Genomic DNA, 21,387 nt, shown 5'->3' on the forward strand with positions numbered 1-21,387 from the left:
GCGAGGGGAGGACGGATCGCCGAGCCCGCCCCGCCCCGCCCCGCCCCGAACTCCAGTCCCACCCCCGCTTGCGCGCCCCGCCGCACCCGGGAGGCTTCTGCGCGCCCCCAAAACACCCTGTGGTCGCTCCAGTGCGCTCCCTAAGCCTCGAGCGTGAGTCCTGTCCTCTCCATTGCCCTCCAGGAGTCAGGCGACCCAGACTGCTGCCCTTGCTGTCAACAAACAGGTTCGTTCGTCCACGTGTCTGCGAGGAGCACAAGCCACCAGGGCGCAAGACTTGGTGGACTTTGTCCGACAGGTAGTCCAAAATCTCATCCTTGAGGCGGTGCTTGCTTGGGCGGTTTGTGAGGGGTCTCAGGCCTGGGTTGCCTAGACATGGGGCGTCCCTGAAGCCATCCTCTCCTCTGTCAGGGTACAGCCCCACCACACACACACACACACACACACACACACACACACACACACACACTGCACTTGGGGAAAGCATCCTTTCCTTGGACACACACACACACACACACACACACACACACACTGCACTTGGGGAAAGCATCCTTTCCTTGGACACACACACACACACACACACACACACACACACACACACACACTGCACTTGGGGAAAGCATCCTTTCCTTGGACACCCTCCACCTGGACGACCTCCCCCATGAGAGAGAAAGCTGTCGGCACTATTGGCTATCTTCCAGAGCTGGGTAAAAACCCTACTGGACAAGGGAGGGCACTATACCCGAGTCTGAGATGGTCAGGCCCCATCAAACCTGTCCGCGAGGATTAGGACAGGCCCTGCAGACAGTGCTAAAACATCGACCCTCCCTGGCAAAGCAGAAGGCTCACACATCTTCAATTTTTAAAATATTATCTTTACTTTTGAAATTATAATTCTGTCATTTCCCCCTTCCCTTTCCTCCCTCCAACCTCTCACATATACTCCGCTCTCTTTCAAATCCATGGCCTCTATTTTATTAGTTGTTGTTACGCGTGGATATGTATATGTGCATGCACATATGTTCCTAAATATAACCTGCTCAGTCTGTATAATGTTACTTGTATTTTGTTTTCAGGGGTGATCATTTGGTATTTGGACAACCAATTAGTGTGCTCTTCCCTGGACACATCTTCTGTCTTAATCCTTTAGACTACAAAGTATTGGAGGATTCCCTTTAAAAACAAAATAAAATAAAACAAAAACAAACAAACAAACAGCTAGATGTAGGTGTCAGAAGCCCTGGAACTGAAGTTACAGAAAGTTGTGAGCTGACATGTAAATACCAGGAATTGAACCTGGGTCCTCTGGAAGAGCAGCCAATGCTCTTAACCACTGAGCCATCTCTCCAAACCTGGAAGATTCCCTTTAAAGACTAATTGCAAACTTCAGTCATTGTTCAGCCCCTTTACTGACCTCACTGGATACCCAGGGTTTCTGGAAACACTTTAAAATGGGCAGAGTCAACGTGTTAGCGGTGTGTCCCTGGAGTTCCAGCTACTTGGGAGACTGAAGCAGATGGGTTGTTCAGATCCAGCCTAAACAACACAGCAAGAATGTCTTAAACTCGCCAGGATTTCTGAATCTTCTTCGAATCCCCCATGACAGCGCCCCTTACCAGCAGGAAGTAGTTTGGAAAGAACGACGCCCAAATTTCCAAATATTGTGTATAAATGTTTGTTTTCATTTAATTGGACTTTGTTATATAAAATAAAATAAAATAAAATATAATAATAATAATAATAATAAAAATGTCTTAAACTCAAGTGGCAGAAGCTTCCTGGGGATGAAAAGCCTCTAGCTAGAGCTGGCCAGACAGAGGAGTTTAGAAAAAGATGAGTTATGGAGCTTCTAGCACAAGGCACTCCTTAGACATATTTTTGTTGTTTTGTGTCATTTCTGGGGCAGGGTCTGATACTGTAGTCCAGGCTGGCCTTGAACTTGCTATACAGCCAAGGAGGACTTCGAGCTGCTGATCGATCACCCTGCTTCCCCTCAAGTCCTGGGATTACAAGCTTTCAAAACTTCATTCCCATCAAGATTTCTGAAAAGTAGTTTCTGAGCTTTGGTTCCTCCCCACCAATGTGTGTAACAAGTTACCTTACCATCTTTGTCTCTCACACGGGCTCTACTCAGGGAATCAGGAACCATGGAGCGTGCTAGCCCGAGAGGAAGGAAGCAGCGTTGATCCTGCATGGCTGGCAGAGTCTGGGGCTGTTTCTAACGTGCCTGGTCTGCTTCTTGGTCTGCTTCTTCCTCTGCAGACAGATTGGCCTCATAGGTTCTCCACCGCACTCATTATTGCTGTGAGGGAGAGCCCCACTCACTGTCTGCCACCACAATGCCTCTGTCACCGTTGTCCATCTCCGAGGTGTGTGCTCCTTTCCAAGTACCTCCAGAAGCCCCTCTTCTGGTCTTTGCGCACTTAGAATGTGGATTAGGGGGGCCTGCTACCCTGACACAATCGTAGTGAAGTGGGGCTGGAGAGATGGCTCAGTGATTAGAAGCAGTTGCCACTCTTGCAGAGGAGCTGGGTTTGGTTCCCAGTGACCACATAGCAGCTCACAACCGTCTAGTTCCAGGGGACCCATAGTCCATCCGACCAGGCACGCATGTAGTGCACAAACATTCGTGCATGCAAACATCCATACTCGTGGAATGAAAACAAATAAATTGTTACCAGCACTTTTTCCACCAGCCTGGTCCCACAGCCCCAAATGACACACAGAGACGCTGTATTGGTTGTAAAACTGTTGGCCTGTTAGTAGCATTTCTTATTGACTAGCCCTGTCTTAAATATTAACACATTTCTACTAATCTAAGTGTTTCCATGTGGTCTTATCTTACCAGAGAGAGGGTCCAGACCTCTTCTCTCAAGTACCTACATCTTGACTCTCCTACATCTCCCAGAATCATCCTAGTCTCCCAGTCCCGCCCATCTTGCCTTCCTATTTGCCAACAGTGCTTTATTCATTAACCAATAAGAAACATATTTACAGAATAACATCTCCCATCAATAATCTTTTTTTTTTTTTAAAGAACAATAGTAAAAAAGAAGCTGGGGTCTCAAGCCTACTCATTTAATCCCCATCGCTATCCATTCTGCGGGCGCCTGCACCGATGATGGTTCAACTGCAAATGGAAGACTCACCATGAATGTCAGTGGCACCATTCCATAGCCTGGGGTCCCAAGCAGCGTAACAGATAGGACAAAAGACAGAGGGAGCTGAGTATCAGCGTCTCCCTTGATGTGACCTCACTCCCGACACCTCAGCCAGAGCTGCTGTCCCTGCCACGCTTCCCCCACCATGACGGACTGTGCCTTTAAATTATGAGCTAAAATAAAACCTTCCTTCTCTAAATTGCCGTTGAAAGGTTTTTGTTTTGTTTTGAGACAAGGTTTTCTCTGTGCAGCTTTGGAGCCTGTCCTGGAACTCACTCTGTAGACCAGGCTGCGTCCAAACTCACAGAGATCCACTGCCTCTAACTCCTGAGTGCTGGGATTAAAGGCGAGCCATCACCTCCCAGCCCTTATCAGGAATTCTGTGGGAGAAATGAGACCCAGGAATATACATCCATTACCACTTATTTGGCATACACCAGGTATCTATTCAGAGCCCTAGGTTGGATAATCAAGGCAGTGAGTGCCTGCTGTGTCTCTTTGCTCTGGGCAGGGAGGCAAGGTTGCTCTCCCCAAATGGAGCCGAGCAGGATACCTGGAGGGTTGGAAAGCCTGCCAGCCCCAGGGGTCACCAGTTCAGAGGGGGAGCTCAACAGTCATATGTGACTGGCCTGCAATCTTCGTTGCCTTCGGTTTGGGTGATCGCTCTGTCCCTAGCACAAGGGAAGGGAGGGAAGAAGTATGAGGCTCGGGCAGGGGAGCTGGCCTAAGCCACAGCAGCAGGTTGGGCCCCAGGAGGTGGAGGTGAGTCACACAGCCCTGCAAGAGGAAACTGCATTATCTAAATTTAAAATCCTAGCCTGATGCATTTGTGAAGTTGCTTTGTCATTTTCCTGGGAAAACGCACTAAATAGAGAAAATGACAGTGATACAAACAGGGTTTCATGAGCGTAGAGTGTAATTATTAATCCTGTGATTTTCAGTGAGAGTTGTTCGAGTGGATAAGCAGGAGAAACTTGGCAGAGAGGAGCAGACTAAACTCTAGCATCTATTCAAAGAAAGCACGGAGCCCACTCAGAAAAGGGCTTCATTAGTAACTTCAATCCCAAGCACCACTGTGAGTTACCTGGGACACTCCGAACATCTGTTTCTACCTGGAGCAAGACAGGCATCAAAGTACCATTATTTGAATTTAGTGTAGAGAAGTCTGAGTTCTATTCTCAAATTTTGTTTTGAAAGTGGTATTTTGAAGTCTTTCCCATTGATGGAAAATGTTAGACACAAATTAACATTTCTAACAAAGGAGCTGTCAATCAAGTGAGAAAAACTTTAGACATGAGCATGATTGAGTCTATGCCACAAAAACTTCTAAAAATGGCTACTAGGGAGATCCAACTCTAGACTTAATACACAAGAGCACCTTGTGAGGAAGGATTACCGTTGGCCTGTCTTCTGGACCTGGAGTCTTTGATTATATGTGCTGATGGTTAAATGGCTAGGCATGCTGGTGAGTATCTGCAATTCTAGCACTCAGGAGACCAACTTAGGTTACAGTGGTGTGGTCCAGGCCATGTAGTTTACATAACAAGACCCTGTCTTTAAAAAAAAAAAAAAAACAAGACAGTGGTGGTACACGCCTTTAATCCCAGCACTCACTGGATTTCTATGAGTTTGAGACCAGCCTGGTCTGCAAGTGGTAGTTCTAGGACAGGCTCCAAAGCCACAGAGAAGCGCTGTCTCAGAAAAACAAACAAACAAAAGACACCTAAGGTAGGATTTCTGTCATTTTTTTTTTCATTCTTTACAAATGGAAGCACATATGAAAGTAGAACAGGTAGCCTTCCAAAATGGCTTCCAGTTATCCTGCCTCTTGTTCCTTAGAACCCATTTCCCACTGTGACTTGTAGTGATATCTCCTGGGGTGATAAGGAATCACCAGACTTGGTCATAAAAGCCACTGACTTAAGTCTTACAGGCATACTTGGTGTTTCCATTCTTTGACAAAGCCCCCTGCCCATCGTGAGCTGACAGATGGCAGAGCAGGAAATGAGGGCAGCTTTGACAAATTCACAGCCAGGAGGAATACAGGTTCCAGTCCCCAGATAAAAGACGTAAACCCTGTCCTCGCTCAGTGAGATTGGAAGTAGGCAATGCGTAGTGAAACCTGAGCCCCCTGAAAACCCTCAGGTAGCATCTGACTGCAGATCTGGGACAACAGAGTCTCACCACATAGTCCCCGGCGAGCCTGGAACTTGCTGTGTGAATCAGGCTGGTACTGAACTCACAGAAAGCTGCTTGTCTTTGCCTTCTGAGTGCTGGGATTTAAGGCAGCCACCACCATGCCTGGCCATCAGCATTATTTTTATTGCTGAGCTGTATTGGCCTGAATATACTTTATTTTGTTTAATGTCCCACCTGTTGATGTTCATTTCGGTATCCAGTTTAGGCTATTATGAGTGAACATTCAAGTACAAGTCTTCGAGTGGACATATGTTTTCATTTCTTTTGAATAAATATGTAGGTGTAGGACGGCTGGATTTTAGGGGAACAAATGCTTAATTTATAACAGACTGCCAATCTGCTCTCCGAAGTGGCTATAACAGTTAGTGCTCCCACTGCGATGTGTGAGGTTCCATGTAGCTTCGCCTCCTCACCGACATTAACATTGCATATCTCTAATTTGACCAATCCACAGCTAGGAAGAGGTTTCTCGATGCAGACATAATGTGAAGTTTTTCTCAGTGGCTCAGTGCTGCGTGCCTTTTTAAGTGTTTTCTCTTAATGTCTCACTAATTAAAACAATGAGGCTATTTGCCTTCTATTTGTTGGACTGTTAGGTTTGCTTTAGATAGATGTTCTACAAATAGTTTCACCCCGTTTGAGGTTTTTTTTTTAAAATTTATTTTTCATTTCCACAAAACTTTTGAAGGCACAGAGTTTTTCACCTTTATTAAATAATCCACATTGTCTGTTTTCCTTCATTGCTGCTCTCTTGCCTTGATGTGGCCTGGGAACTTCCCCCAGTGGATGTTGGCATCATCTGAGGGCTCTGTGGGGGTTTAAATGAGCACTGCACCCATAGGCTCACATATAGAATGCTTGTTGGTCCTCATTAGGTAGAGTTGTTGGGGAGGATTAAGAGGCGTGGCCTTCTTAAAGGAGTGTCACTGGGGGTGCGATTTGGGGTTTCAAAAGACTCACCTTATTCCCAGTGTTCTTTTTCTCGGTTATGGATCAGATATAAGCTCTGAGCTCCTTCTCCAGGGCCCGTCTGCCTGCTGTCATTCTCTACACCACGATGGTCACGGACTCTGGCCTTCTGGAACTACTGTGAGCCACAAACAAAAAGCTTTCTCTTGTTAATTTCCTTCATCATACTGTTCTGTCATGATGACATAAAAATAAGATAGGCTCTCTTATCCACTTTCCATCTCCAAGGTCATTATCCTTGGTTCTCTGTTGTGCAATAAGTTTTTATTATCTGTTTGATTAGTATGTGTCTTGATGAGATATCTTCTGATTTATTTGCCTTGACCCTTGTGAAATTTCTTTCACATTTGTCTCCCAGTTTCTCAGGTCAAATAAACACCCTGCTTTTTGCTGGTGACATGGGACCTCAGTGTGACTGACTTCAGTTTGATATGGTTTGGCAGTCCAGTCCAAGTCAGCAGTCCCCTACAGAGTATCTTGCCCCTCGAGGCAATCAGGAGAAAGGATGAAGACAGACAGAAATGGGAACCTTGTTAACCCCTGGAAGGGACCTCTACAGTGTCTTCATGAACATTTCGGAGTGCAGGATCTTCTTAGTAAGGCAGGAGCTTCCTTTGAATGCTCTGAAGTCATTTCAGAAGAGTTGGGACACTGGTTGCCCACTCCACAGGCCCAGGCACTATTCCATAAGTTAGAGCCATGGCCAAGCTGTGGTTAAGCCTGTTCAGCCGAAACTCAATCATTGCTGAAGCCCAGTGACTCCAACTCCTCAGTCCTTGCTCTTCCCTACAAAAGCGGCACCAGATTTCACACAAGTATTAACATTTTATTGACAGCCTCCAACATTTCATGACCCTTCTGTAGGATGCTAATGCAACCGAGTAACAGGTGTGGAATGGGGTATTCTCCTACCCCACAAACCACATTTTCCCCTAAAGCCCACACCACTGCACCAACCATCAGGCCTCAATTTGTTACCAGTAAAAGCCTCAGACGAGCTTCCTCCTTACACAAGGCATTCACGTGCTCCCTAGCAGTGCTCCTCATTGCCAATGGGAGTGTGAGGAACCCATTGCCTAATCCCCTATTGTTGGCTCTCTCAGATCAGTTTGGCACCAGCTGCGTCAACATGTGTCTTCCAGTTAGCGGACATGGGATAGAATTTGAGATACAAGAAATTTAGAAGGTGCTCCCTCACACCTTGGGAAGATCAGGAAAAAGAATTGGGCTGAGGAAGCCTCTAATCCTTGATCCTTATCTGACATATTTAAATAGAAGAGGGAGGGGTATGCCTGACAGGTTTGGCCAGCCCAATAGAGGAACAGAGTATCCACTAGAGCGGTCCTGTGTTAATCAGGGCTTTGTCTCTGTAACAAATACTTGAAGCAACTGTAATGAGGATTGATAGGACCTTGTGCAAGGACCATAAGCAAGCTTTCTCTGACCGAGCTGTATCGCCAGCCCTTTTTTGTTTTGAGACCAGATCTTGTTGATAGGTCAAGATTATTCCTAAACTTTTGTCTATCCCAGCAGACCTTGAAGTTGCTATCCCCCTGTTTCGGCCCCCTGAGATTACAGGCCTGTGCCACCAAGATCAGCTGGGAAAATGTATTGACTCAGCATTTCACGTTTCTGTGCATGGTCAGCTGGGTCCCGTGTGTCTTGGCTATGGTGAAACAGAACACTGAGACAAGGCTGTAGCAGAACAAAATTGCTCACCACACAGTTGCCAGGAAGTAGAAAAGTGACAGGACAGAGCCAGGGACATTTATGTCTTTTATTCGTTGGTTAAGTCAGAAGCCTCATGATCCAAGCACCTCTCAACGACTGGCTCCATCACTCCATCAGCTGAGGACCAAGAGTGAGGCTATGGAATCAGGGGAGCACACTTCATACTCAGATTACAGCAGTGGGTATGGTTGCCTCATGACCCTGCCCATCCGTTTATCAAGGGCAACCCAGAAAAAGCAGGCTCAGATCACACAGTTGCACAGCCTGAGGGTAACACTGGAGAAACAAACTAGGACATACAGCTCTCAGAGTTACAGAACACACAACACACACACACACACACACACACACACACACACACACACACCTGTAAAGGACTGATAAAGTATTGCAGCAGAGAGGGAAAGTATCTGGGCTGCAGTAAAAAGTACAAAAGCTATTCCCCACCAATCTCCACTGAGATTTCCACAGCCTCTGTACTTTTTGAGGACTTGCTGAAGCTGAAGGTTCTTCATCTCCAAGCTAAAGGAGCTGCCAGTCATCCCTGCAACCTCGATGTCTGTCCTGTCCTGTCCTGTCCTGTCCTGTCCTGTTCTCTCTCTCTCTCTCTCTCTCTCTCTCTCTCTCTCTCTCTCTCTCTCTCTCTCTCTCTCTCTCTCTCTCTCTCTCTCTCTCTCTTCGCCCGGTCTACCGACAACGCCAACCTAAATGACCAAACACAATCCCAAAGTGCCCTGTGGATCTGAGAGAGGAATCAGACGTCACCACCTAGTGGGCAGGACGCCTAGGACCTAGGAGAGCTGGAGGAATTCAGATTCAAAGCAGCCAGTCTTTCGTTTTTAAAAGAGATGCAGGAGATTCCAACTCTCGTGTAAACAAACGTTCTTTTATCTTTAAGTTAGCAGTTGGTCCAAGTTTCAACTGGCTTTAGCCAGGTCATCAAGCACCTACCCTGATCTCCAGAATCGTCTTGAGTCAATTCCGACTCAGCCCCCAGGACGGCTAGCGCGCTACACTACGCCTGCGCAGACTCTTTTGGAGCAACCACCGCCCTGCTCTCCAGCACACGCAGCCTTCTGTTGCCATGGAGCTGCGGACCCAAACGACGGACGGACGCAGCCTCAGACCCACGGTGGCTGAGAGGCATTCGGTAGTCCCGTTAAGGGAACATCGTCAAGGGGCCATTCCTGAAGGACTGGTGCCAAGGAACTATTCCTCCAGGGCCACTGCTGAGGAACCGTCCCTCAGGAACCAGGGTGGAGGGACCATGCCTGGGGTCATTTGGGAGGGGCTATTGCTAAGGAGCCGTCTCCAGGGACCATTCTTTAGGGGCTGTTGCTGAGGGGTTTGGGCAACAGTCATTCCTGAGGACCTTTGCTGAAGCCTCATCGCTGAGGGACATTCCTGGACTGGCCAGAGAGGTGGGTACTGATGACAAATTCTGCCGGAATCTGACGTGAGGATGTGCTGGATGTGGGTGGCTGGTTTCTCTGTGTGGCCGCATGGCTGTGAGCCACGTGGTTACCAGTTTTTGAAGAGGCAGCGTCAAACCTTGCTGGAGAGGGACTAGCGAGTAAGATTCATAACTACACAGAATGCTTCCTTGGAAGTGGATAGGCCTCCTTAGCTCCTTAGCTCCGTTTCCCATAGAATAATCCCTTTATGTGAGCAAAGATGGTTAGCAAAATACTCGCTGAATGTCTGATGTGGGCCAGGTCCTGAGCTAGCTAGGTAGTGAATGGACAGTTCAGGTACTCGCTGATGGATATTCTCTTCAGACAAGTGATGCCTAACTTCTTGTGTACAATTTGAGAACTGAACATCAAGCAAATATCAAAAGCCAGCCCAAGCCAATAAATAGAATCTCATCTTCACCCAATAACACAATGCCCCTCTCTCCTGGTTAACCATGCAAAGACTTGGGATCTTCATTTCTGCTGGTGTATAAGCACACATCTTTGCTTATCTTGAGATTAGAAATTTATTCTTGAACAGTATTTTTTGTTGGTTGGTTGGTTGGTTGGTTGGTTTTCCTAGGCAGGGTTTCTCTGTGTAGCCCTGGCTGCCCTGGAACTCTCTCTGTAGACCCCTCTAGGCTTTGAACTCAGAAATCTGCCTGCCTCTGCCTCCCGAGTGCTGGGACTAGAGGCATGTGCACCACCACTGCCCAGCCTGGAGCTGGGTTTTAAAAACAGACATAAACTTTTGGCTTCAAGACTGACACGATACATTTCTGTCGTGTAAAGCTTTCAGGGTGGGGCGGCTTGTTGTGGCAACCCTGGAAAACTTATGCGGGAAGTAAGAGTTTGTGTGGTCTTCTCTAAGGAGAGGGTGTCCCTTTCAGAAGAGAGCCTATTGCTTCAGAAAGTAGGGCAGGCACCCAACTCCCCAGTCCTCCGAACGAAAAGCACGATGTTCTATGGCTAAGAGGGGCTGAGGTAGTTCTTGTAGCTGCCTTTGAGATGGAGGAGTCATCCTGGGTCATTTCAGTGGGCTCAGTGCAGTTACACTTACTTAAAAGGTCCTGTAATTGGAAGGGGCGGGCACTAAGAGAACACTGAAGGCTACGTGCATGGTTGACTCGGCTGACCCTGCAGCTTTGAAGGAGGATGGGGTGAAGGCGGCTCTGGATAGAAAGGGAAAGGACAAGAAATCACACACACTCTCTGCCTTCCAAGAAGGAACACAGACCTGCTGTTCCAAAACAACCTAGTTGTGACTTACTAGGACCAGGCTCAAGGTGCCGTGAAACTGGGAAGAAGAGAAAGGCAAAGCCAGGGTTGTGCCAAGTGCAGTTTACTATCGGCGTGGGGCATTGGGGGGAAGGGGAGACGTAGAAGTGTGGGCCTGGATGGCAGCAGACTGGGTGGAAACTTGCAGCCTGGGTCAAAAATCCAGGGGCAAAAAGAGGAAAATTATCTGTGGACTAGAAAAAAAAAAAAAAAAAAAAAAAAAGCAAACACATTCTTTCTGTAATACGCCTATGCATCTTAAAATAATATCAAAGCTGGATATGATGGAATACTATTATAATCCCAGCTTTCCGGAGGATTGTGAGTTCGTGACTACAATGAGATGCTGCCACACACACACACACACACACAAAACAATGGGAGAGAATAAATTGAGGACTCAGGGAGATCTTTGAAGGCAGAACCCTCTCTAAAGCCCCACATAATACTATAATGATTTTATCTATTTACGATTTGTTGAGAAAAAACTTATTGGAGCTTATTGGGCTTATTGGAGATCGTGATAATTATGACCTAAGATGGTAGTGATAGGGCTGGAGACATGGCTCAGAGGTTAAGAGCACTGGCTGTTCTCCCAGAGGTCCTGAGTTCAATTCCCAACAACCACAGCATTATAAAGAGATCTGGTGCCCTCTTCTGGTGTGCTGGCTGGCATACATGGAGACAGAACATTGTATGCATAATATAATAATTAATTAATTAAAAGATGGCTGTGGTTGTATCAAGCTGATGCCACACACACCTGTTGACACTGTGGCTGTGGCCTTAAATTGCCCTGGAGCATGGGTTCTCGGCCCTTCAATATAATTCCTTGTGTTGCGGGGGGTGGGGGGGGGTGGGGGGGGCCTGTGGTGGTTTGAAAGAAAATGGTCCCCTAAGGAAGTGGCTCTCTTGGGAGGTGGGGGGTCTTGTTAGAGGAAGTGTGTCACTGTGGAGGCGGGCTTTGAGGTCTCATACATGCTCAAGCCACAGCCAGTGAGACAGACCACTTCCTGTTGCCTGCAAGATGTAACACCACGACTGCCTGAACGCCACCTTGCCCACCACGATGATAATGGACTGAACCGCCGAACTGTAAGCAGGCCACCACAATGAAATGTTTTCCTTTAAAAAGAGTTGCTGTGAGCCGGGCCAACGTTGGCGGCGCATGCCTTTAATCCCAGCACTCGGGAGGCAGAGGCAGGTGGATCTTTGTGAGTTGGAGTCCAGCCTGGTCTGCAGAGCTAGTTCCAGGACAGGATCCAAAGCAATACAGAGAAACCCTGTATCGAAAAACCAATAAACAAATAAATAATAGATGCTGTTGTCATGGTGTCTCTTCACAGCAATAAAAACCCTAAGACAACACCCAACTTCCAGACTTTTTCATTGCTACTCTGTAACTGTAATTTGGCTACTGTTAATAAATTGTAATGTAGGTATCTGATACTGATTCGCAGTCCCCAAGGGAATGGGGGGGGGTTGAGGCCCACAGGTTGAGAACTACTGCTCTTGGATAATGAGATAAATTTGTGCTGTTTTACTACAGCAAATATATAGTAATTTATTTTTTTTTAAATGCGGGCAGCAAAGGGTTTGTTCTTATGTGTGTGTATGTGTGTGAGTGTGTGTGTGAGTGTGTGAATGAGTGTGAGTGGTGTGTGTGAGTGAGTGTGTGAGCGTGTGAGTATGTGTGTGTGAGTATGTGTATGGTGTATGTGTGTGAGTGTGTGTATGGTGTGTGTATGTGTGTGAGTGTGTGTGTGTGGTGTGTATGAGTGTGTGAGTGAGTGTGTGAGTGAGTGTGTGGTGTGTATGAGTGTGTGTGTGTGCGTGTGCGTGCGTGCGCGCGCGCACACCCAAGCTCCACCTCTCACTTCCCTGTTGCTATGTCTGTCACCTTTCCACTGTTTCATGCCCTCACCAGCACCTGCTGGATTCCTATGCTCCCAAGCCTGACGGCTGTGTAATGAATCATAGCTCACCGTAACTTTGCCGCTCCCTCACTACAGACGATGTTGGACAACTTTTCTTCAGTTACAACCATGAGCTAGTTTCTCATCCAGAAGAGGACTCTGTTAGTAACACTAGGAGAACAGTTGCTCAGCCAGGCACACCGATGAACTGTATTCATGGCTGCCGCATGTACTGGCTCAAATGTCCCTTGTTATAAGGCTCCTGGCAATAAAGTGTTTGCCTGTGTTCCTTCTGGGCAGTGTATTCTGCGTGAAGTCAGTGGATCCTTTTCGTGGCCTTGATGGTAAACCTTAAGTTATGGCTTGCAGTTGCCTTCTGCCCCATAGCTTAGAATGCCGTTTGGTCAGACGTTTTAAGTTCAAATCAGGTGATTCCACTAGCATTTTCTCCCATCGCTGATGTCTTTTGTGCCTTATTTAGAAACCCTGAGGTCAAGACTGTGGTGGTTTCACTTTTCACATCTGAGCTTTTAATCCACATGAAGCTGGTTTTCCGGGAAAGGCTCCAGCTTCTCCGCATGCCCACTGAAAGCCACTCAGTCATGCTGGGCAGCGCGAGCAATCAGATGCTGCACTAAGCAGCGTCAACCTTTAACTGCCAGTTCCTACATTCCTTAACCTATTGTCTTTGCCATGGCACTGTTCTAATTTTGTAACTTTATAATAAGTCAACACTGGTGGAAACTCCTCCCTTGGGCCCCTTCAACACCATTGTTCTTCGTTCTTCTACATGTATTTTAAAACACATTGGGCAGATTTCTGATTTATTTTTCTCAGTTGTATGCACACATATCCATACCCTTGCTGAAACTTGGATGCAGTTTAGTGAATCTAAACTTGACTTATTGACCATAGGAGGTCTCCAGTGGTTGAACCTGAGCCTATTTATTCGTTTGTTTGTTTATATTTTCTCCTTTTTGCATTTTTTTCTTATAGGAAATTCCACAGTCATAAAAATAAGGAGAAAAAGGCTGGGAAGATGTTTGAACTGTTAAGGGCATTTGTGGCCCTTGTAGAGAACTGATGTTTAATTCCTGGTGCCAATTTTGGACTGTTTACAACAACCTATAACACTGAAACCTTCTTCTGGCTTCTTCTGGCCTTTTCAGGCATCCTCAAGTACACACACACACACACACACACACACAGAGAGATAATAATAATAATAGTAATAGTAATATAATAATTAATAAAAATCCTGGAAAAATTAAAACAAAAAAGGTTAATGGTAATGTGAACCCTCAATTCCAATCACAGCATACCAGTGCTGTCTAGTCCTGTACCCATTGGTGCTGACACTGTAAAGACACTCTTGGAAAACCTTATTGTGTACCTCTGTACTTTAGCCAACCCACAAAATCATGTCAACTCCAACAAAACAGCAACTTATTTCTTTGTTTGTTTGTTTTTCGAGACAGGGTTTCTCTGTGTAGTTTTGGAGCCTGTCCTGGGACTAGCTCTGTAGACCAGGCTGGCCTCGAACTCACAGATATCCTCCTGCCTCTGCCTCCTGAGTGCTGGGATTAAAGGTGTGCGCCACCAAAGCCCGGCTAAAACAGCAGCTTCTTAATAAAAATCCAGTACCTGTTGCCAATTTTCAGGAATTATCTCAAGAATTTCATTTGGGGTTGTCTGTCTGAATCAGGAGCCAAACACATTATTCACAGGACACGTGGTCGATTTGTCCCTCAAGGCCTTTGACGCACCCTCTTACTCTGACGTTTATTTGTTGAGTAAATCGGGTCATTCATTCCATGTTTTAATTTTTAGTACATTTTAGAAATGTCATGCGTGTGTGACGCAGGATGCGTGTGGTCAGAGGGCAACCTAGGGAGTCAGTTGTCTCCCACCAAGGGGTGCTGGGATGGAACTCGGACCGTGGGGCCTGGCAGCAAGCCCTCACCTGCCCAGCCATCCCACCATACCAAATCCCTCTTAGTAAGTGTACGCGTGAACAAACGGGTCTGCTCACCACTTCTGTCTCTCTTTTGCAACATATATCATAACTCTTCTGACCTTTTAAAATTATAGTTTTGAAAGACCAAAAAGTAAAGTTAAATAAAGGACTGTCTGACCTGGAAAGCTAACCAATATGTTCCTTGGAATTTGCTAGCTTCCTCTCACCAGGCCCTGGGATGACAAGAATTCACACTGCCCCTCCTTTCCTGTGAACCAACAGGTGGTAAATAGGGTCCTTAGGAAACAAAGAGATAGCTGTAACTCTGGTTTGCCCAGACAAGATTAATTAGCACACCTGAGGCCCTAAGGTCTGCTGACCTAATAGCAGATCATCCGGGCCTCCAAGGGTCACGTACTCAATGGCAGAGGGCCCCACCCCCTCCCTAAGCTTGTGGGTTTGCCTTTAAAAACACCTGGGCCCAGGGGAGGGTGCTTCTCTCTAGCCTGCGTGCTGGAGGAGCCCGTTTGCGCAAACGTTTCCTGTTCATTAAAGCCTCTTGCGTTTTGCAGCAACTGGACTGGACATTGAGTTCTTGGGGTATCGACCGAACCTGGAAGATTCCTCATTCTGAGGGTCTTACAGTTTTGTCTTGCTGATATTTAAGGCCTCTATGCTCTAGATACAAACTTTTGCCAAGTATCTCTGCCATAAATATTTTTTCTTTAGTCTACAGCGCACACATTTCCTCAATGTGTTATATAAGGGAAATTATTACTTTTGTGTATGTGTGTTTGAGTCTTGTCATGTAGCAACCGCTGGTCTCAAACATCTTCCTTTCCTCTGCTTCTTAAACACTGAAGCCACAGGTGTATATGTATCACTGTACCCTTAGTTCTTATAAATGTTCAGGGTTTTTACATCTGTAACCTTGTTGATACATATTTTATAATAATTTTTTTTTTTTTGCAGTTAATTTCTGTCTCCCAGTATGGAAGAACCTTCTACTCAGTTTTCCGACGAGGAGCTGGTGGACAACTTCCCTGCCATAGACGATGGTAATGGAGGCCTTTTCCAAAATGAGGCCTGTTTGAGCGTAGAAGACGGTCTGTTTCTTGATTGCCCTTTACTCTGGGAAAAGCACAGAAGCTGCATCTGTGAAATTCACTTACTTCTCAAACAGGGAGCTTCTGCTCTTGTCTGTAGTTGGAAAATAATAAGTAATGGCCGAAGATCTGGATGTTGACAGTGCATATTTTTTCTATTTTCCAAATCTCCATTAATAAATTGATGCCATTTTTAATTCCAATCCACTGAATGTGGCCTATTCTCTCTCTCTCTCTCTCTCTCTCTCTCTCTCTCTCTCTCTCTCTCTCTCTCTGGAAGTTTTTTGAATTTTATTTAAAAATTTTTGATGATCAGGACTTTTCTGAGACATCCTTGATTTGGTGTCCCTGCCCAGCCTGCACACTTGATGCTATGGCCCTGTTTCCTGGGTCTGTGAGGACTCTACCCAGGGCTCCCCTGCCCCTGACCTTTCTTCCTCTTGGGGCTGAGTGGCCCTCTCACCTGGCCTTCCCTCTTCCACCTTCCTTGAGGTGATAGGCTCTTGCCTTTTCTGGTTTTTTTCCAGTAATTTTTACAGAGCTATTATGAAGACATGGATATAAACCCGTAATTTTCCATGTTTTTTTCTTTGAAAGTCTACGGTGATGATCACAAGATGATAATTCTAAATAATAATAATAATAATAATAATAATAATAATAACAATAATAAAAAATAGGGGTTGGAAAGATTTCTGGGTGGTGAAGAGTTAATGATGTTGCAGAAGACCAGGTTCTCAGTACCTGGAGGGCAGGCATCACGCAACTGTCTATAACTCTTAGTTCCCGGAAATCTGGCGCCATCTTCTGGCCTGTGCAGGCACAGGCATACATGCAAACTAATTTTTTTACATTTGCTTACTTGTGTGTGTGCATGTGTGGAGGTCAGGAGACAGCTTTGTATTCTGAGACAGGGCCTCATATATCCAAGTGTGGCCTCCCGCTTCCCAGAACTGACCTAAATCCCTTTCCCTGTGCTGGGATCATAGGCATGAGCCACCACACACTCGGGCTACAGTTTGGCTTTTTGTTGTTTCATTTTGACTGTTGCCTTGATTTCTAGAAAGAATCCAGCTAGAGGCTCCAGAGTTTGAGGTGGAATCGCTTTCTCTGGGATTTGAGGACACCACTGGCCTAGGATGCGGCTGGTAATCCCCCGGGTCGCAGCCCCTCCCCCTTTTGGAGTTTAGCTCTAGTGGGCTGTGGAGATGCTGGGTGCAGAGTACTATGAGGCAGGTAGTGCTGAGGGCTGTGGTTTGTGTGCGAAGCAAGTGCTATCTCTTTCTCCCCAACCCCAAGTTCACCAAAAGAAGAGGAAGTGGATGCCAAGAAAATAAAGAAGACGACTAAAGACAAAGTCCAGGCGTTCCATCTCCGGAAGAGCTTGAACCTCCTAGACAAAATACATGAAGAAAAGGACCTTTTCATTCAGAAGACCAGGTGAGCCGACTTGCTGAGGACCCACGGCCTAGCCACGCCTGGTTGTAAGGTGTACGTGTATGTGCACGGAAGTCTCCGTCCCTGCCTGGTCCTGCAGCTGCAGCCATTTGGTCCCAAACAAACACACAGGGGCTTATATTAATTATTTAAAAAAAAAAGAGAGAGAGAAATTCAGACTTCTTATTGGTTAGCTCTTTCTTAACGATTAACCCACTTCTATTAATCTTTGTATCTCCACGTGATGTTGGCTTAGCAGAGAGTGTCCAGGCGTCCTACCTTCCTGTCAGCTACAGGGAGTCTCCCTGACTCCACCTTCCTTTCTCTATCCCTGTTTGGATTTTCTGACTGGCTAAATCCTTCCCGTCTATTGACTGAAACAGCTTCATCCGTCAACCGATAAGAGAAACATATGTTGACAGCCACCAGGAAGGCATTCCCCCATCACATGTAGGAAGTCCCGCCTTTTGTTTCCCTGACCGCTCTGTGCCAGAGTCTTCACAAGGAGCAGCCTCACAGCCCTGAACAGATGGGGTGTCAAGGGCTGCACTGCCTTTCCCTCTCCCTCAGCCTAGAGAGGCTCCCAGAGAGTTAAGGGTGCTCCTAGGTCCCACCAGGTCCAACATGACCACCTCGTTTCTGCAGGTTTCAGGTGTGACTGGGGCCTTAGTGGACAGCCTCCTACTGCTCAGAGTCTGCCAGCACATTCAGCAGAAATACTGAATGTGTTTCCCCAACACAGAGAGAGGTTGGAAACTAGTAGGCAGCTGCCCCTTGTGTGTCACCGCTAGATCACCGTGTTTAGCTTTCCCCGCTGAATATGTATGTGTCAACGTGTGTGTGTGTGTGTGTGTGTGTGTGTGTGTGTGTGTATCACGGCTGTGACTCTTTAACTGAATCATTTGACAGTAAATATCAGGATCAGGATCCTATTTTAGAGTTTCTGAAAAACAGAAGCATCCTTCTGCATGACCTCATCACGTCACACCACCGGGTGTAGGTTCACCTGGTACCAACGCCCTATGGTCCTCTAAGTGTCCATTAGAACAAAGTCACCTAACACCCAGGCTTACACACCCAGCCTTGGTCTGCGTCGCAGTGTGCTGACGAGGAGCTGCAGCCCAGCCACTTGCGGCTGTCTGCTCTTCGGGGGCTTGAGCTTATGTAGATTTCCCTGGTCTTCCTAGGCATATCTCCTTTGGTGGAGATTGCACAACTGGCCCCTTAGGCAGGGTTTTCAGGAAACACCCTACTCGTGCGACACGAACCCCAGGAAAACCATGCATTCCTCGTCCTTGGCCTGGATCTTAGACCTTCCCCCCCCCCTTCCCTGCCCAGCCAGCCCCTTCTGAAGCTAGAACTTTGGGAAAACATGACGGTAACTCTTTCTCCAATGTTCTAGAGGGGAGCTTCGTGTCTGTCATCAAAGGATGGACCTTCTCGCCAAACAGCAGGAGAGTTTGGCAGCTGAGATCTCTGCAGAGAGAGAAGCCAACAACATGTAGGTCATCCTTGTGGGCAAGGATGGTAACATGGTAACAGCCAAGCGTTACCGTGATGGCCAAGGTAGCGCCATTCATAGAGGTCTATTCATTCAAAGACGAACATTAAGCACCTGCTATGTTGAGATCACACACAGCATCTCTCTAAGGGTGGCAGACAGACACCATAGCACAAGGAAAACATGTCAGCCTAGGAGCCGGCTCAGTTGGTGAGAGACTTGCTACACAAGACTGAGGACCTGAATTTAATCCCCGGGCCTCCATGGCAGTGAGTTCACACCTATAATCCTAACATGAAGCATAGAACCTGGGCCTGCTGCTTTGAGGTGCCCAACAAGCAGGAATCTGGCTTCTAGCTTCCTGGGAGAAAGTAAGAGGGCAATAGCAGAGAGTTCATGACCGGTAATAAAGGCAGAAACCCCACCCCATGGCCTCTGGCCTCCACGGACCCTGTGTTAGGGCCTACCTTAGTGTTTCTTGCCCATTGAGAAATGGGCGTGGGAATCACCTTACGTGGCACCACAGGATCTCAGGTCTGGCCGTCTACTTCAGATAGATTCCCTCCTGGAAACGGGATGGCCAAGGGGAAGCACCAGACTGCTGTTGGCTCTCCTTCTCTGTGAGACCATGGCGCTGGCTACCTGTGTGTGTCCCTTCCTTTATTCGGTTGCTATCTATGCTCCAGGGCTGCTAGGGGCCGTCTCCAGGCTGCATCCAGACGCTTGCAAATAGAGCTGGAGAACGAGAAAGAGCTGCAGTCCAAAATCACAGCCATGCTGAAGGACAGCGAGTAAGTTTGCAAGAGCCTGGAAGGCGGGGCTTCATACATTAGCATCTGGTTAGTCCACAGGACACAGACTTCAGAGCAGCTGCTGTGGGGCAGTAGTTTGCTCTTCCCCGTCCAGACCCTTAGAAAATGAAAGGGAAGATTTTCACGTTAATTTTTTTCTTCAGTTTTGTTTATAATGTTAATAATTGTATAATCAGCTTCTTTCCCTCTCTTTCTTACTTCCTGTCCCTCTTGAGCTGGGGCTCAGAGGTAGATCTTTTGAATAGCACGTAGAAAGCCTTAATTTGATCTCTAGCATAGGGGAAAAAAGTATTCTCGACTTTTCTAGGAACATCCATGGCCAAGGGGGAGAGGGTGAGACAGCTTCATGACTTCAAGTATTTTGTTGGTTGTGGTGATACAGTATTTATGATTTATTAAAGCTTGCCTGAGGATTCAGAAAGCAAAGTCAGCCACAAGCCACAGAAGCCAGGGACACACCTTTAATCCCAGCAGCCAGAAGCTAGGAGGTGGTGGTGGTGGTGGTGGTGGTGGTGGTGGTGGTGGTGGTGGTGGTGGTGGTGGTGCACACCTTTAATCCTAGGACTCAGGATTAAGAGGCAGACAAATACTCTGTGAGTCCAAGGCCACCCAGATCTACACAAGATTGACACAGTCCTAAAGAGAAACAGCTCACATAAAGATGATCTCAGCACCTGGGATCACACACCTTTAATCCCAGCATTAGGGAAGTGTGTAAGACAGGAGCAAGGTCAGTATCAGGCGTTCACTGTCCAGCCACACTGAGGACAGGAAGACATCCAGTCTCAGGATTCTCCAGCCACGCTGGGGAGAGACAGCAGGATCAGCCCACTCAGCCTGAGGTAGTGGCAAGAGCTAGTGGCCAGCTGCTTTGCTTTTCTAATTTTAGATTGTAAACTAGAACTGCTTCTAGCAAATTCACAAAGAAAGGGTTTGGTGGTGGTGAACACCTTTAATCTCAGCGCTTGGGAGGCAGAGCCAGGCAGATATCTGTGAGTTTGAGACCAGCCAGGTCTATAGAGCTAGTTCCAGGACAGGCTCAGAGGGAGGGAGGGAGGGAGGGAGAAAAGAAGGGAGGGAGGGAGGAAAGGAGGGAGGGAGAGAGGGAGACACACTGAGCCCACCTTTGCTCCCTGACAAGTATGGCTGCCTGGTCACTGCCTCTCGGGACTTCATCAATACAGAGCCCATCCCTAAAGGCAATATTCCTCACCTGTATCCCGAACCCATATCGCAGGACTGTAATGGCTTTGAATGTAATTGGAGTCTTAATGAAAGGGGTATTCCCTGCTCAAGACAAAACTCCTATAGCATATTCTCCCCAGATATATGGTCCCTTTCTTCCACCCAACACTGAGGGACTTCTAGTATTTCAACTCTTAGTCTAGATTTCCTGTAACTGCCATGGAACTGATTGAGGAGAAATACTGTATTCAACTCCATAGTCATGATTTGTTTAAAAAAAAATAGTTTAACAAAATAAGAATGGAAGGAATTTTTCTTTCTTTCTTTTCTGAGACAAGGTTTCTCCATACAATAACCCTGTATGTCCTGGAACTCACTCTGTAGACTAGGCTAGCCTAGAATTCACAGAGATCTGCCTGCCTCTGCCTCTGCCTCTTGAGTGCTGGAATTAAAGGTGTGTGCACCACCACTGCCTCGCAAAGGAAATTTCCTTAATGCAGGTTAGCACATTTATAAAAAAAAAAAAAAAAAAAAAAAAACCTACCGCCGTACAGGGCAGATCTGAGGTGGTGATTGCCGTACCGGCAGCTCCGCAGAGCCCCAGCTGAGATACTTCTTCCCCATGTTGTATGGCAAGCAGTGCACCATCTGTCAGGGCCCTCTGGGCTGAGCTTCTAGCAA

General features: G+C 46.9%; 1 protein-coding gene across 1 annotated transcript in view; it reads left to right on the top strand.

Moving 5' to 3' along the window:
• The first annotated feature begins 9,309 nt into the window (after positions 1 to 9,309).
• Positions 9,310 to 21,387, top strand: part of Cfap74 (cilia and flagella associated protein 74) — a 61,111-nt gene continuing 49,033 nt past the window's right edge. Inside the window, exons 1-6 of the mRNA XM_051173923.1 lie at positions 9,310 to 9,481; positions 15,638 to 15,723; positions 16,835 to 16,919; positions 17,071 to 17,211; positions 18,611 to 18,709; positions 19,396 to 19,500. Coding sequence (XP_051029880.1) covers positions 15,657 to 15,723; positions 16,835 to 16,919; positions 17,071 to 17,211; positions 18,611 to 18,709; positions 19,396 to 19,500 — 497 coding nt within the window. The 5' untranslated portion in view covers positions 9,310 to 9,481; positions 15,638 to 15,656. The remainder of the gene's footprint in view (positions 9,482 to 15,637; positions 15,724 to 16,834; positions 16,920 to 17,070; positions 17,212 to 18,610; positions 18,710 to 19,395; positions 19,501 to 21,387) is intronic.

This window comes from Phodopus roborovskii, unplaced genomic scaffold (genome assembly GCF_943737965.1).
Source record: "Phodopus roborovskii unplaced genomic scaffold, PHOROB, whole genome shotgun sequence".
In the NCBI taxonomy this organism is placed as follows: domain Eukaryota; kingdom Metazoa; phylum Chordata; class Mammalia; order Rodentia; family Cricetidae; genus Phodopus; species Phodopus roborovskii.